Source organism: Scyliorhinus torazame, unplaced genomic scaffold (assembly GCF_047496885.1).
Source record: "Scyliorhinus torazame isolate Kashiwa2021f unplaced genomic scaffold, sScyTor2.1 scaffold_1253, whole genome shotgun sequence".
NCBI lineage: Eukaryota > Metazoa > Chordata > Chondrichthyes > Carcharhiniformes > Scyliorhinidae > Scyliorhinus > Scyliorhinus torazame.
Genome location: NW_027308980.1, coordinates 1 through 16914, shown reverse-complemented (window position 1 = coordinate 16914; position 16914 = coordinate 1). Strand labels below are relative to the sequence as shown.

The 16914-nt window shown below is 47.3% G+C and overlaps 1 protein-coding gene across 1 annotated transcript in view; it reads right to left on the bottom strand.

Moving 5' to 3' along the window:
• The window catches only part of gpn1 (GPN-loop GTPase 1), a gene marked incomplete at its 5' end in the record, with an annotated part of 40279 nt that extends 29575 nt beyond the window's left edge, over window positions 1-10704 (bottom strand). Inside the window, 2 exons of the mRNA XM_072494846.1 lie at window positions 1199-1293; window positions 10626-10704. Of these exons, the coding sequence (XP_072350947.1) occupies window positions 1199-1293; window positions 10626-10704 (174 nt within the window). The remainder of the gene's footprint in view (window positions 1-1198; window positions 1294-10625) is intronic.
• Between the last annotated feature and the right edge of the window lie 6210 nt (window positions 10705-16914).

Genomic DNA, 16914 nt, shown 5'->3' with positions numbered 1-16914 from the left:
GATTTACCAGAATGTTGCCTGGTATGGAGGGCATAAGCTATGAGGAGCGATTGAATGAACTCGGTTTGTTCTCACTGGAACGAAGGAGGTTGAGGGGCGACCTGATAGAGGTATACAAAATTATGAGGGGCATAGACAGAGTGGACAGTCAGAGGCTTTTCCCCAGGGTAGAGGGGTCAATTACTAGGGGGCATAGGTTTAAGGTGAGAGGGGCAAAGTTTAGAGTAGATGTACGAGGCAAGTTTTTTTACGCAGAGGGTAGTGGGTGCCTGGAACTCACTACCGGAGGAGGTAGTGGAGGCAGGGACGATAGGGACATTTAAGGGGCATCTTGACAAATATATGAATAGGATGGGAATAGAAGGATACGGACCCAGGAAGTGTAGAAGATTGTAGTTTAGTCGGGCAGTATGATCGGCACGGGCTTGGAGGGCCGAAGGGCCTGTTCCTGTGCTGTACATTTCTTTGTTCTTTGTTCTTTGTATGAGGAGGATTTCTATGCCATGAGCCCAGACAGTTCCTGGACCCCTTTATCTTCCACTGAAGCGCTGACCTAATCTCCACGTCAATCACTAATTCCCCAAATTAATTCCAAAGCTGCAATGTTTTTTATTGAAAAACTTTTGTCTTAAATCTCTTGGTGTTTAATGCTGTATCTCTCTCCCCAATTCTAGACCAGAAACATTGTTCCCATATTCTGTCCTATCACTTTATAATTGTAAGCACTTCTGTCAAATCCACCTTTAAACTTCTTTATTCTAATTAAAACAGCCCTGATTTTTTTTCAATCTTTATTTCCTAATACTGGTCAGAATATTCGTTCCTGTTCCGCCCCCAGCTGGTAGAGTCCAAAATTGCAAGTAAACATTTCCCATGGTCTGATAAGGTTTTATACGGATTGACTACTACAGCTCAACTTGCAGAAATTTCCGCATTCCTTTCGCCTTTTCACAACCGTATCACCGTGAACAGCTTTGAAATGCCCGGTGAATCCAAACCCTTCTGCTCCCCCAAATCGTCTCGCCAGATTCACATCATCCTGTACCAGTTTTGTTTAATGCCCCCTTGCAGCTTCCTCTGGTTCTCGGTTTATTATCCTTTCCATTTCACAATTATCTGGAAAGTCTCCCCCCTCCATCCAGACACCCAAGTCACTGAATTGCAGAGTGCCGATTTCTCACAGAGCCTGGGGCCATACCTGCAGGCGTACAGCATGTTCGACATGAAGGTGACTGGATTTGTGCTGCGCGATGTGTCCATCACGTAGACGACAACTGTGCAGAAGGTGGAGGCCTGTGAAGGTGATCAATGTCAGATACAGAAATGTCAGACAGGCTACAACACAAAACCTGGAGTCAGGCTGGAGGTCAAGTCGGCCTTTAAGCTGGCAATAAATACGGTGCAGGACGGGCAGGCGAGGCTGGGAATATAGAATCCCGACACTGCAGGAGGCGGCAATTCGGCCCATCGTGTCTGCACCAATCCTGTGAAAGAGCACCCTCCCCATGCCCAATCCCCCACCCTATTCCCGAAGGGCCCCCGAAGGAGCAATTTATCACGGCCAATCCGCCAAACCTGCACGTCTTTGGACTGTGGGAGGAAACCGGAGCACCCGGAGGAAATCCACGCACACACGGGGAGGACGTGCAGACTCTGCACAGACAGTGACCCAATTGAACCTGGGTCCCTGGAGCTGTGAGGCAGCAGTGTTCACCACTGTGCGACCTTGCCGCCCGGGTCCCTGGAGCTCTAAGGCAGTAGTGTTAACCACTGTGCTACTGTACTGCCGACATGTGGGGGAGGTAGGGACTGGGGTTATCGGGAACATAGAACATAGAAAATACAGCACAGAACAGGCCCTTCGGCCCACGATGTTGTGCCGAACCTTTGTCCTAGATTAATCATAGATTATCATTGAATTTACAGTGCAGGAGGCCATTCGGCCCTTTGAGTCTGCACCAGCTCTTGGAAAGAGCACCCTACCCAAACTCAACACCTCCACCCAACACTAAGGGCAATTTGGACATTAAGGGCAATTTATCATTGGCCAATTCACCTAACCCGCACATCTTTGGACTGTGGGAGGAAACCGGAGCACCCGGAGGAAACCCACGCAGACACGGGGAGGACGTGCAGACTCCGCACAGACAATGACCCAAGCCGGAATCGAACCTGGGACCATGGATCTGTGAAGCAATTGTGCTATCCACAATGCTACCGTGCTGCCCTTAAGAACAAATAAATCTACACTATATCATTTTCCCGTAATCCATGTACCTATCCAACAGCTGCTTGAAGGTCCCTAATGTTTCCGACTCAACTACTTCCACAGGCAGTGCATTCCATGCCCCCACTACTCTCTGGGTAAAGAACCTACCTCTGATATCCCTCCTATATCTTCCACCTTTCACCTTAAATTTATGTCCCCTTGTAATGGTGTGTTCCACCTGGGGAAAAAGTCTCTGACTGTCTACTCTATCTATTCCCCTGATCATCTTATAAACCTCTATCAAGTCGCCCCTCATCCTTCTCCGCTCTAATGAGAAAAGGCCTAGCACCCTCAACCTTTCCTCGTAAGACCTACTCTCCATTCCAGGCAACATCCTGGTAAATCTTCTTTGCACCTTTTCCAGAGCTTCCACATCCTTCCTAAAATGAGGCGACCAGAACTGTACACAGTACTCCAAATGTGGCCTTACCAAGGTTTTGTACAGCTGCATCATTACCTCACAGCTCTTAAATTCAATCCCTCTGTTAATGAACGCGAGCACACCATAGGCCTTCTTCACAGCTCTATCCACTTGAGTGGCAACTTTCAAAGATGTATGAACATAGACCCCAAGGTCTCTCTGCTCCTCCACAATGCCAAGAACTCTACCGTTAACCCTGTATTCCGCATTCATATTTGTCCTTCCAAAATGGACAACCTCACACTTTTCAGGGTTAAACTCCATCTGCCACTTCTCAGCCCAGCTCTGCATCCTATCTATGTCTCTTTGCAGCCGACAACAGCCCTCCTTACTATCCACAACTCCACCAATCTTCGTATCGTCTGCAAATTTACTGACCCACCCTTCAACTCCCTCATCCAAGTCATTAATGAAAATCACAAACAGCAGAGGACCCAGAACTGATCCCTGCGGTACACCACTGGTAACTGGGATCCAGGCTGAATATTTGCCATCCACCACCACTCTCTGACTTCTATTGGTTAGCCAGTTCGTTATCCAACTGGCCAAATTTCCCACTATCCCATGCCTCCTTACTTTGTGCAGAAGCCTACCATGGGGAACTTTATCAAATGCCTTACTAAAATCCATGTACACTACATCCACTGCTTTACCTTCATCCACATGCTTGGTCACCTCCTCAAAGAATTCAATAAGATTTGTAAGGCAAGACCTACCCCTCACAAATCCGTGCTGACTATCCCTAATCAAGCAGTGTCTTTCCAGATGCTCAGAAATCCTATCCTTCAGTACCCTTTCCATTACTTTGCCTACCATCGAAGTAAGACTAACTGGCCTGTAATTCCCAGGGTTATCCCTAGTTCCTTTTTTGAACAGGGGCACGACATTCGCCACTCTCCAATCCCCTGGTACCACCCCTGTTGACAGTGAGGACGAAAAGATCATTGCCAACGGCTCTGCAATTTCATCTCTTGCTTCCCATAGAATCCTTGGATATATCCCGTCAGGCCCGGGGGACTTGTCTATCCTCAAGTTTTTCAAAATGCCCAACACATCTTCCTTCCTAACAAGTATTTCCTCGAGCTTACCAATCTGTTTCACACTGTCCTCTCCAACAATATCGCCCCTCTCATTTGTAAATACAGAAGAAAAGTACTCATTCAAGACCTCTCCTATCTCTTCAGACTCAATACACAATCTCCCGCTACCGTCCTTGATCGGACCTACCCTCGCTCTAGTCATTCTCATATTTCTCACATATGTGTAAAAGGCCTTGGGGTTTTCCTTGATCCTACCCGCCAAAGATTGTTCATGCCCTCTCTTAGCTCTCCTAATCCCTTTCTTCAGTTCCCTCCTGGCTATCTTGTATCATAGAATTTACAGTGCAGAAGGAGGCCATTCGGCCCATCGAGTCTGCACCGACTCTTGGAAAGAGCACCCTATCCAAGGTCAACACCGCCACCCCATCCCCATAACCCAGTAACCCCACCCAACACTAAGGGCAATTTTGGACACTAAGGGCAATTTATTATGGCCAATCCACCTAACCTGCACATCTTTGGACTGTGGGAGGAAACCGGAGCACCCGGAGGAAACCCACGCACACACGGGGAGGATGTGCAGACTCCGCACAGACAGTGACCCAAGCCGGAATCGAACCTTGGACCCTGGAGCTGTGAAGCAATTGTGCTATCCACAAGGCTACCGTGCTATCCCTCCAATGCCCTGTCTGAACCTTGTTTCCTCAGCCTTACATAAGTCACCTTTTTCCTCTTAACAAGACATTCAACCTCTCTTGTCAACCATGGTTCCCTCACTCGACCATCTCTTCCCTGCCTGACAGGGACATACATATCAAGGACACGTAGCACCTGTTCCTTGAACAAGTTCCACATTTCACTTGTGTCCTTCCCTGCCAGCCTATGTTCCCAACTTATGCACTTCAATTCTTGTCTGACAACATCGTATTTACCCTTCCCCCAATTGTAAACCTTGCCCTGTTGCACGTACCTATCCCTCTCCATTACTAAAGTGAAAGTCACAGAATTGTGGTCACTATCTCCAAAATGCTCCCCCACTAACAAATCTATCACTTGCCCTGGTTCATTACCAAGTACTAAATCCAATATTGCCCCTCCTCTGGTTGGACAATCTACATACTGTGTTAGGGAAGAACTGTGTGTATGTAGATAGGTTTATGGGAGACAGTGGGTCAGGTATATAGATGGGGCTGAGGAAGGAGCTGTGCTCCGAAAGCTAGTGATTTGAAACAAAAACTTATTGGGCTTTAACCTGGTGTTGTAAGACTTCTTACCTTGTCCAACAGGTTTGAGATTCTACTCAGTGAGGACGAGCGAGGACTGCAGGGAGGATGAGCAAAGTGACCATAGCAACGCGATACAGGGACAAGTGAGGGAGGACAAGAGAAATGAAGTCACAGTCGGGGACAGTATAGTTAGAGGAATAGAAACTGCACTCTAGCCAGGATAAGGAGCCCCGAAGACTGTTGCCTACTTGGTCCCAGGTTTAAGGATAACTCATCTGGGCTGACGAGGAACTTGGGAGTGGAAGACCTAGTTGCTGCGGTCCACGTAGGCACCAATGGTATAGAAGTAGAATGAGGACGAGGTTCTGCACGGGGAATATGAGCAACTTGGTGCGAAATCAAAAAGCAGAAACCCAAAGATTTTTAAAAATAAATTTAGAATACCCAATTCTATTTTTCCAATTAAGGGGCAATTGAGCGTGGCCAATCCACCTATCCCGCACATCTTTGGGTTGTGGGGGTGAGACCCACACAGTCACGGGGAGAATGTGCAAACTCCACACGGACAGTGACCCAGGGCCGGGATTAAACCCCGATCCTCGGCGCAGTGAGGCAGCAGTGCTAACCACCCAAATCCCTGTGCTGCAGCTTTCTGCAGTCTTTCTCCATTTCAATAACATTCACCTCCTTTATTCTTCCTACCAAAGTGCAGAACTTCACTTTTTCCTACTTGTACTCCATCTGCCGAGTTCTTGCCCACTCCGAACCTCTGGAGACTCTCTTTTCCTCACCAATCGCCTCCCCATCTATTTTTGTGTCATCTGCAAATTTGCAATAGTACATCGGTTTCCATTCCAAGTCATTAATATACACTGTAAATAAATTGTGGACCCAAACACTGATCCCTGTGACACTCCATTGATTACAGATTGTCATCCTGAAATGCCTCCCTTATCCCAACTCGGTCTTCTAAATAGTTAGTCAAAGCTCGACCCATGCTAACTACCTCCAACACCATGAGGTATCTTAAGGAGCCTTTGGTGTAACCTTAAGTGAGGGGCAGGCTGGTGCAAAAGGTTAGATCACATGGGGTCAGGGGTGAACTAGCTGGATGGATCCAGAATGGGCTTGGCCTAGAAGACAGAGGGTAGCAGTGGAAGGGTGTTTTTCCGAATGGAGGTCTGTAACTAGCGGTGTTCCGCAGGGATCAGTTCTGGGACCTCTGCTCTTTGTAATATATATAAATGACTTGGAAGAAAACGTAGCGGGTCTGATTAGCAAGTTTGCGGATGATACTAATATTGCAGGAGCTGCGGAGTGATGAAGATTGTCAGAGAATACAACAGGATATAGGCCGGCTGCAAAATTGGGCAGGGAAATGGCAGATGGAATTTAACCCAGACAAATGATAATCGCTTATTGTCACAAGTAGGATTCTAATGAAGTTACTGTGAAAAGCCCGTAGTCGCCACAAAGAAAGCATATGGCATGCTTGCCTTCATAGGACGGGGTATCGAGTATAAAAGCTCGAAAATTGTTCCATTATATGGAACGTTGGTTAGGCGACATTTGGAATACTGAGTCCAATTCTGGTCACCACACTACCAGAAGGACGTGGAGGCTTTGGAGAGAGTACAGAAAAGGTTTACCAGGATGTTGCCTGGTATGGAGGGTATTAGCTATGAGGAAAGATTGAATAAACTGGGATTGTTCTCCCTCGAGAGACGCAGGCTGAGGGGCGACCTGATAGAAGTTTATAAAATTATGAGGGGTATGGATAGGATGAACACTTGGAGGCTTTTTCCCAGGGTGGAAATGACAATTACAAGGGGGCACAGGTTCAAGGTGAGGGGGGGAAAGGTTCAGTGGAGATGTGCGGGGGAAGTTTTTTTACACAGAGGGTGGTGGTGGCCTGGAATGCACGGCCCAGTGAGGTGGTTGCAGCAGATACGTTAGCGACGTTTAAGACTTATCTGGATAGATACATGAACAGACGGGGTATAGAAGGATACAGGCGGTTGGTCTGGCGCAGGGGTGGAGGGCCGATGGGCCTGTTCCTGTGCTGTATTGTTCTTTGTTTTTTTTTCATTTTTATATTACAGCTACTGGTTCCCGAGGAGGTTAGTTACAGAGTAAAGCTCTCTCCACGCTGTCCCCATCAAACACTCCCAGGACAGGTACAGCACGGGGTTAGATACAGAGTAAAGCTCTCTCCACACTGTCCCCATCAAACACTCCCAGGACAGGTACAGCACGGGGTTAGATACAGAGTAAAGCTCCCTCTACACTGTCCCCATCAAACACTCCCAGGACAGGTACAGCATGGGGTTAGATACAGAGTAAAGCTCCCTCTGCACTGTCCCCATCAAACACTCCCAGGACAGGTACAGCACAGGGTTAGATACAGAGTACAGCTCCCTCTACACTGTCCCCATCAAACACTCCCAGGGCAGGTACAGCACGGGGTTAGATACAGAGTAAAGCTCCCTCTACACTGTCCCCATCAAACACTCCCAGGGCAGGTACAGCACGGGGTTAGATACAGAGTAAAGCTCCCTCTACACTGCCCCATCAAACACTCCCAGGACAGGTACAGCACGGGGTTAGATACAGAGTAAAGCTCTCTCCACGCTGTCCCCATCAAACACTCCCAGGACAGGTACAGCACGGGGTTAGTTACAGAGTAAAGCTCTCTCCACGCTGTCCCCAGCAAACACTCCCAGGACAGGTACAGCACCGGGTTAAATGCAGAGTAAAGCTCCCGCTACACTGTCCCCATCAAACACTCCCAGGACAGGTACAGCACGTGGTTAGATACAGAGTAAAGCTCCCTCTACACTGTCCCCATCAAACACTCCCAGGACAGGTACAGCACGGGGTTAAATGCAGAGTAAAGCTCCCGCTACACTGTCCCCATCAAACACTCCCAGGACAGGTACAGCACGGGGTTAGATACAGAGTAAAGCTCTCTCTACACTGTCCCCATCAAACACTCCCAGGACAGGTACAGCACGGGGTTAGATACAGAGTAAAGCTCCCTCTACACTGTCCCCATCAAACACTCCCAGGACAGGTACAGCATGGGGTTAGATACAGAGTAAAGCTCTCTCTACACTGTCCCCATCAAACACTCCCAGGACAGGTACAGCACGGGGTTAGATACAGAGTAAAGCTCCCTCTACACTGTCCCCATCAAACACTCCCAGGACAGGTACAGCATGGGGTTAGATACAGAGTAATGCTCCCTCGACACTGTCCCCATCAAACACTCCCAGGACAGGTACAGCACGGGGTTAGATACAGAGTAAAGCTCTCTCTACACTGTCCCCATCAAACACTCCCAGGACAGGTACAGCACGGGGTTAGATACAGAGTAAAGCTCCCTCTACACTGTCTCCATCAAACACTCCCAGGACAGGTACAGCATGGGGTTAGAGACAGAGTAAAGCTCCCTCTACACTGTCCCCATCAAACACTCCCAGGACAGGTACAGCACGGGGTTAGATACAGAGTAAAGCTCCCTCTACACTGTCCCCATCAAACACTCCCAGGACAGGTACAGCACGGGGTTAGATACAGAGTAAAGCTCTCTCGACACTGTCCCCATCAAACACTCCCAGGACAGGTACAGCACGGGGTTAGATACAGAGTAAAGCTCTCTCCACGCTGTCCCCATCAAACACTCCCAGGACAGGTACAGCACGGGGTTAGATACAGAGTAAAGCTCTCTCCACGCTGTCCCCATCAAACACTCCCAGGACAGGTACAGCACGGGGTTAGATACAGAGTAAAGCTCCCTCTACACTGTCCCCATCAAACACTCCCAGGACAGGTACAGCACGGGGTTAGATACAGAGTAAAGCTCCCTCTACACTGTCCCCATCAAACATTCCCAGGACAGGTACAGCACGGGGTTAGATACAGAGTAAATCTCCCTCTACACTGTCCCCATCAAACACTCCCAGGACAGGTACAGCACGGGGTTAGATACAGAGTAAAGCTCCCTCTACACTGTCCCCATCAAACACTCCCAGGACAGGTACAGCACGGGGTTAGATACAGAGTAAAGCTCCCTCTACACTGTCCCCATCAAACACTCCCAGGACAGGGACAGCACGGGGTCAGACACAGAGTAAAGCTCCCTCAACACTGTCCCCATCAAACACTCCCAGGACAGGTACAGCACAGGGTTAGATACAGAGTAAATCTCCCTCTACACTGTCCCCATCAAACACTCCCAGGACAGGTACAGCACGGGGTTAGATACAGAGTAAATCTCCCTCTACACTGTCCCCATCAAACACTCCCAGGACAGGTACAGCACAGGGTTAGATGCAGAGTAAAGCTCTCTCCACGCTGTCCCCATCAAATACTCCCAGGACAGGTACAGCACGGGGTTAGATACAGAGTAAATCTCCCTCTACACTGTCCCCATCAAACACTCCCAGGACAGGTACAGCACAGGGTTAGATACAGAGTAAAGCTCCCTCTACACTGTCCCCATCAAACACTCCCAGGACAGGTACAGCACGGGGTTAGACACAGAGTAAAGCTCCCTCAACACTGTCCCCATCAAACACTCCCAGGACAGGTACAGCACAGGGTTAGATACAGAGTATAGCTCCCTCAACACTGTCCCCATCAAACACTCCCAGGACAGGTACAGCACAGGGTTAGATACAGAGTAAATCTCCCTCACACTGTCCCCATCAAACACTCCCAGGACAGGTACAGCACGGGGTTAGATACAGAGTAAATCTCCCTCTACACTGTCCCCATCAAACACTCCCAGGACAGGTACAGCACAGGGTTAGATAGAGAGTAAATCTCCCTCTACACTGTCCCCATCAAACACTCCCAGGACAGGTACAGCACGGGGTTAGATACAGAGTAAATCTCCCTCTACACTGTCCCCATCAAACACTCCCAGGACAGGTACAGCACAGGGTTAGATGCAGAGTAAAGCTCCCTCAACACTGTCCCCATCAAACACTCCCAGGACAGGTACAGCACAGGGTTAGATGCAGAGTAAAGCTCTCTCTACACTGTCCCCATCAAACACTCCCAGGACAGGTACAGCACGGGGTTAGATACAGAGTAAAGCTCCTTCTACACTGTCCCCATCAAACACTCCCAGGACAGGTACAGCACGGGGTTAGATACAGAGTAAAGCTCCCTCTACACTGTCCCCATCAAACTCTCACAGGACAGAGACAGCACGGGGTTAGATACAGAGTAATGCTCCCTCGACACTGTCCCCATCAAACACTCCCAGGACAGGTACAGCACGGGGTTAGATACAGAGTAAAGCTCTCTCCACACTGTCCCCATCAAACACTCCCAGGACAGGTACAGCACGGGGTTAGATACAGAGTAATGCTCCCTCGACACTGTCCCCATCAAACACTCCCAGGACAGGTACAGCACGGGGTTAGATACAGAGTAAAGCTCTCTCCACACTGTCCCCATCAAACACTCCCAGGACAGGTACAGCACGGGGTTAGAAACAGAGTAAAGCTCCCTCTACACTGTCCCATCGAATACCCATGGTGGGCAGTTCAGCACAGGTAGATAGATTGTACTGTCCTTCAGGATAACCACTGGCGGGACATGAGCGGACAGGTTTTGTAAACGGATTTAAAAACTTCACACTGCGTTTTATTACCTACCAAAGCTTCTGTGATGATCGTTCCAGATGCCGACCAGGTGAACACCTCAATCTGTCCAGGAGTGTCTATTAGAACAAATCTGAAACAACAGGAGACCAACTCAATGGGCGAAGAAAAATAATTCCAGTTTCTTCAGTTTCTCCAAGTCATCCTGCGCATCATTTTTGGTATAATTCTGGTAAATCTCTGATCCCTCACGGGGCTGATATAATTCTGGTAAATCTCCTCTGATCCCTCACCGGGCTGATATAATTCTGGTAAATCTCTGATCCCTCACCGGGCTGATATAACTCTGGTAAATCTCTGATCCCTCACTGGGCTGGTATAATTCTGGTAAATCTCTGATCCCTCACCGGGCTGATATAATTCTGGTAAATCTCTGATCCCTCACCGGGCTTATATAATTCTGGTAAATCTCTGATCCCTCACTGGGCTGATATAATTCTGGTAAATCTCTGATCCCTCACCGGGCTGATATAATTCTGGTAAATCTCTGATCCCTCACCGGGCAGATAAAATTCTGGTAAATCTCTGATCCCTCACCGGGCTGGTAAAATTCTGGTAAATCTCTGATCCCTCACCGGCTGATATAATTCTGGTAAATCTCTGATCCCTCACCGGGCTGATGTAATTCTGGTAAATCTCTGATCTCTCACCGGGTTGATATAATTCTGGTAAATCTCTGATCCCTCACCGGGCTGATATAATTCTGGTAAATCTCTGATCCCTCACCGGGCTGATATAATTCTGGTAAATCTCTGATTCCTCACCGGGCTGATATAATTCAGGTAAATCTCTGATTCCTCACCGGGCTGATATAATTCTGGTAAATCTCTGATCCCTCACCGGGCTGATATAATTCTGGTAAATCTCCTCTGATCCCGCACCGGGCTGATATAATTCTGGTAAATCTCTGATCCCTCACTGGGCTGATATAATTCTGGTAAATCTCTGATCCCTCACCGGGCTGATATAATTCTGGTAAATCTCTGATCCCTCACCGGGCAGATAAAATTCTGGTAAATCTCTGATCCCTCACCGGGCTGGTAAAATTCTGGTAAATCTCTGATCCCTCACCGGGCTGATATAATTCAGGTAAATCTCTGATTCCTCACCGGGCTGATATAATTCTGGTAAATCTCCTCTGATCCCTCACCGGGCTGATATAATTCTGGTAAATCTCTGATCCCTCACCGGGCTAATATAATTCTGGTAAATCTCCTCTGATCCCTCACCGGGCTGGTATAATTCTGGTAAATTTCTGATCCCTCACCGGGCTGATATAATTCTGGTAAATCTCTGATCCCTCACCGGGCTGGTATAATTCTGGTAAATTTCTGATCCCTCACCGGGCTGGTATAATTCTGGTAAATCTCTGATCCCTCACCGGGCTGGTATAATTCTGGTAAATCGCCTCTGATCCCTCATCGGGCTGGTATAATTCTGGTAAACCTCTGATCCCTCACCGGGCTGATATAATTCTGGTAAATCTCTGATCCCACTCCGGGCTGATAGAATTCTGGTAAATCTCTGATTCCTCACTGGGCTGATATAATTCAGGTAAATCTCCTCTGATCCATCACCGGGCAGATATAATTCTGGTAAATCTCTGATCCCTCACCGGGCTGATATAATTCTGGTAAATCTCCTCTGATCCATCACCGGGCAGATATAATTCATGTAAATCTCCTCTGATCCCTCACCGGGCTTATATAATTCTGGTAAATCTCTTATCTCTCACAGGGCTGATATAATGCTGGTAAATCTCTGATCCCTCACCGGGCTGATATAATTCTGGTAAATCTCCTCTGATCCCTCACCGGGCTTATATAATTCTGGTAAATCTCCTCTGATCATTCACCGGGTTTATATAATTCTGGTAAATCTCTTATCTCTCACAGGGCTGATATAATTCTGGTAAATCTCTGATCCCTCACCGGGCTGATATAATTCGGGTAAATCTCTGATCCCTCACCGGGCTGATATAATTCTGGTAAATCTCTGATCCCTCACCGGGCTGATATAATTCTGGTAAATCTCCTCTGATTCCTCACCGGGCTTATATAATTCTGGTACATCTCTGATCCCTCACCGGGCTGATATAATTCCGGTAAATCTCTGATTCCTCACCGGGTTGATATAATTCTGGTAAATCTCCTCTGATTCCTCACCGGGCTGATATAATTCTGGTAAATCTCTGATCCCTCACCGGGCTGATATAATTCTGGTAAATCTCTGATCCCTCACCGGGCTGATATAATTCTGGTAAATCGCTGATCCCTCACCGGGCTGATATAATTCTGGTAAATCTCTGATCCCTCACCGGGCTGATATAATTCTGGTGAATCTCTGATCCCTCACCGGGCTGATATAATTCTGGTAAATCTCTGATCCCTCACCGGGCTGATAGAATTCTGGTAAATCTCCTCTGATCCATCACCGGGCTGATATAATTCTGGTAAATCTCCTCTGATCCCTCACCGGGCTGAGATAATTCTGGTAAATCTCCTCTGATCCCTCACCGGGCTTATATAATTCTGGTAAATCTCTGATCCCTCACCGGGCTTATATAATTCTGGTAAATCTCCTCTGATCCCTCACCGGGCTGATATAATTCTGGTAAATCTCCTCTGTTCCCTCACCGGGCTGATATAATTCTGGTAATTCTCCTCTGATCCCTCACCGGGCTGATATAATTCTGGTGAATCTCCTCTGATCCCTCACCGGGCTGATATAATTCTGGTGAATCTCCTCTGATCCCTCACTGGGCTGATATAATTCTGGTGAATCTCCTCTGATCCCTCACTGGGCTGATATAATTCTGGTAAATCTCTGACCCCCTCACCGGGCTGATATAATTCTGGTAAATCTCCTCTGATCCCTCACCAGGTTGATATAATTCTGGTAAATCTCCTCTGATCCCTCACCGGGCTTATATAATTCTGGTAAATCTCTGATCCCTCACCAGGCTGATATAATTCTGGGAAATCTCTGACCCCTCACCAGGCTGATATAATTCTGGTAAATCTCTGATCCCTCACCGGGCTGATATAATTCGGGTAAATCTCTGACCCCTCACCGGGCTGATATAATTCTGGGAAATCTCTGATCCCTCACCGGGCTGATATAATTCTGGTAAATCTCTGGCCCCTCACCGGGCTGATATAATTCTGGTAAATCTCTGATTCCTCACCAGGCAGATATAATTCTGGTAAATCTCTGATCCCTCACCGGGCTTATATAATTCTGGTAAATCTCCTCTGATCCCTCACCGGGCTGATATAATTCTGGTAAATCTCTGATCCCTCACCGGGCTTATATAATTCTGGTAAATCTCCTCTGATCCCTCACCGGGCTTATATAATTCTGGTAAATCTCCTCTGATCCCTCACCGGGCTGATATAATTCTGGTAAATCTCTGATCCCTCACCGGGCTTATATAATTCTGGTAAATCTCTGATTCCTCACCGGGCAGATATAATTCTGGTAAATCTCTGATCCCTCACCGGGCTGATATAATTCTGGTAAATCTCTGATTCCTCACCGGGCAGATATAATTCTGGTAAATCTCTGATCCCTCACCGGGCTTATATAATTCTGGTAAATCTCCTCTGATCCCTCACCGGGCTGGTATAATTCTGGTAAATTTCTGATCCCTCACCGGGCTGATATAATTCTGGTAAATCTCTGATCCCTCACCGGTCTTATATAATTCTGGTAAATCTCCCCTGATCCCTCACCGGGCTGGTATAATTCTGGTAAATCTCTGATCCCTCACCGGGCTGGTATAATTCTGGTAAATCGCCTCTGATCCCTCATCGGGCTGGTATAATTCTGGTAAACCTCTGATCCCTCACCGGGCTGATATAATTCTGGTAAATCTCTGATCCCTCTCCGGGCTGATAGAATTCTGGTAAATCTCTGATTCCTCACTGGGCTGATATAATTCAGGTAAATCTCCTCTGATCCATCACCGGGCAGATATAATTCTGGTAAATCTCTGATCCCTCACCGGGCTGATATAATTCTGGTAAATCTCCTCTGATCCATCACCGGGCAGATATAATTCTGGTAAATCTCCTCTGATCCCTCACCGGGCTTATATAATTCTGGTAAATCTCTTATCTCTCACAGGGCTGATATAATTCTGGTAAATCTCTGATCCCTCACCGGGCTGATATAATTCTGGTAAATCTCCTCTGATCCCTCACCGGGCTTATATAATTCTGGTAAATCTCCTCTGATCATTCACCGGGTTTATATAATTCTGGTAAATCTCTTATCTCTCACAGGGCTGATATAATTATGGTAAATCTCTGATCCCTCACCGGGCTGATATAATTCGGGTAAATCTCTGATCCCTCACCGGGCTGATATAATTCTGGTAAATCTCTGATCCCTCACCGGGCTGATATAATTCTGGTAAATCTCCTCTGATCCCTCACCGGGCTTATATAATTCTGGTAAATCTCTGATCCCTCACCGGGCTGAGATAATTCTGGTAAATCTCCTCTGATCCCTCACCGGGCTGAGATAATTCTGGTAAATCTCTGATCCCTCACCGGGCTGATATAATTCTGGTAAATCTCTGATCCCTCACCGGGCTGATATAATTCTGGTAAATCTCCTCTGATTCCTCACCGGGCTGATATAATTCTGGTAAATCTCTGATTCCTCACCGGGCTTATATAATTCTGGTAAATCGCTGATCCCTCACCGGGCTGATATAATTCTGGTAAATCTCTGATCCCTCACTGGGTTGATATAATTCTGGTAAATCTCCTCTGATTCCTCACCGGGCTGATATAATTCTGGTAAATCTCTGATCCCTCACCGGGCTTATATAATTCTGGTAAATCGCTGATCCCTCACCGGGCTGATATAATTCTGGTACATCTCTGATCCCTCACCGGGCTTATATAATTCTGGTACATCTCTGATCCCTCACCGGGCTGATATAATTCTGGGACATCTCTGATCCCTCACCGGGCTGATATAATTCCGGTAAATCTCTGATTCCTCACCGGGTTGATATAATTCTGGTAAATCTCCTCTGATCATTCACCGGGCTGATATAATTCTGGTAAATCTCTGATCCCTCACCGGGCTGAGATAATTCTGGTAAATCTCTGATCCCTCACCGGGCAGATATAATTCTGGTAAATCTCTGATCCCTCACCGGGCTGATATAATTCTGGTAAATCGCTGATCCCTCACCGGGCTGATATAATTCTGGTAAATCTCTGATCCCTCACCGGGCTGATATAATTCTGGTGAATCTCTGATCCCTCACCGGGCTGATATAATTCTGGTAAATCTCTGATCCCTCACCGGGCTGATATAATTCTGGTAAATCTCCTCTGATCCCTCACCGGGCTGAGATAATTCTGATAAATCTCCTCTGATCCCTCACCGGGCTTATATAATTCTGGTAAATCTCTGATCCCTCACCGGGCTTATATAATTCTGGTAAATCTCCTCTGATCCCTCACCGGGCTGATATAATTCTGGTAAATCTCCTCTGTTCCCTCACCTGGCTGATATAATTCTGGTAATTCTCCTCTGATCCCTCACCGGGCTGATATAATTCTGGTGAATCTCCTCTGATCCCTCACCGGGCTGATATAATTCTGGTGAATCTCCTCTGATCCCTCACTGGGCTGATATAATTCTGGTGAATCTCCTCTGATCCCTCACTGGGCTGATATAATTCTGGTAAATCTCCTCTGATCCCTCACCGGGCTTATATAATTCTGGTAAATCTCTGATCCCTCACCAGGCTGATATAATTCTGGGAAATCTCTGACCCCTCACCAGGCTGATATAATTCTGGTAAATCTCTGATCCCTCACCGGGCTGATATAACTCGGGTAAATCTCTGACCCCTCACCGGGCTGATATAATTCTGGGAAATCTCTGATCCCTCACCGGGCTGATATAATTCTGGTAAATCTCTGGCCCCTCACCGGGCTGATATAATTCTGGTAAATCTCTGATTCCTCACCGGGCAGATATAATTCTGGTAAATCTCTGATCCCTCACCGGGCTTATATAATTCTGGTAAATCTCCTCTGATCCCTCACCGGGCTGATATAATTCTGGTAAATCTCTGATCCCTCACCGGGCTTATATAATTCTGGTAAATCTCCTCTGATTCCTCACCGGGCTTATATAATTCTGGTAAATCTCCTCTGATCCCTCACCGGGCTGATATAATTCTGGTAAATCTCCTCTGATCCCTCACCGGGCTGATATAATTCTGGTAAATCTCTCATCCCTCACCGGGCTG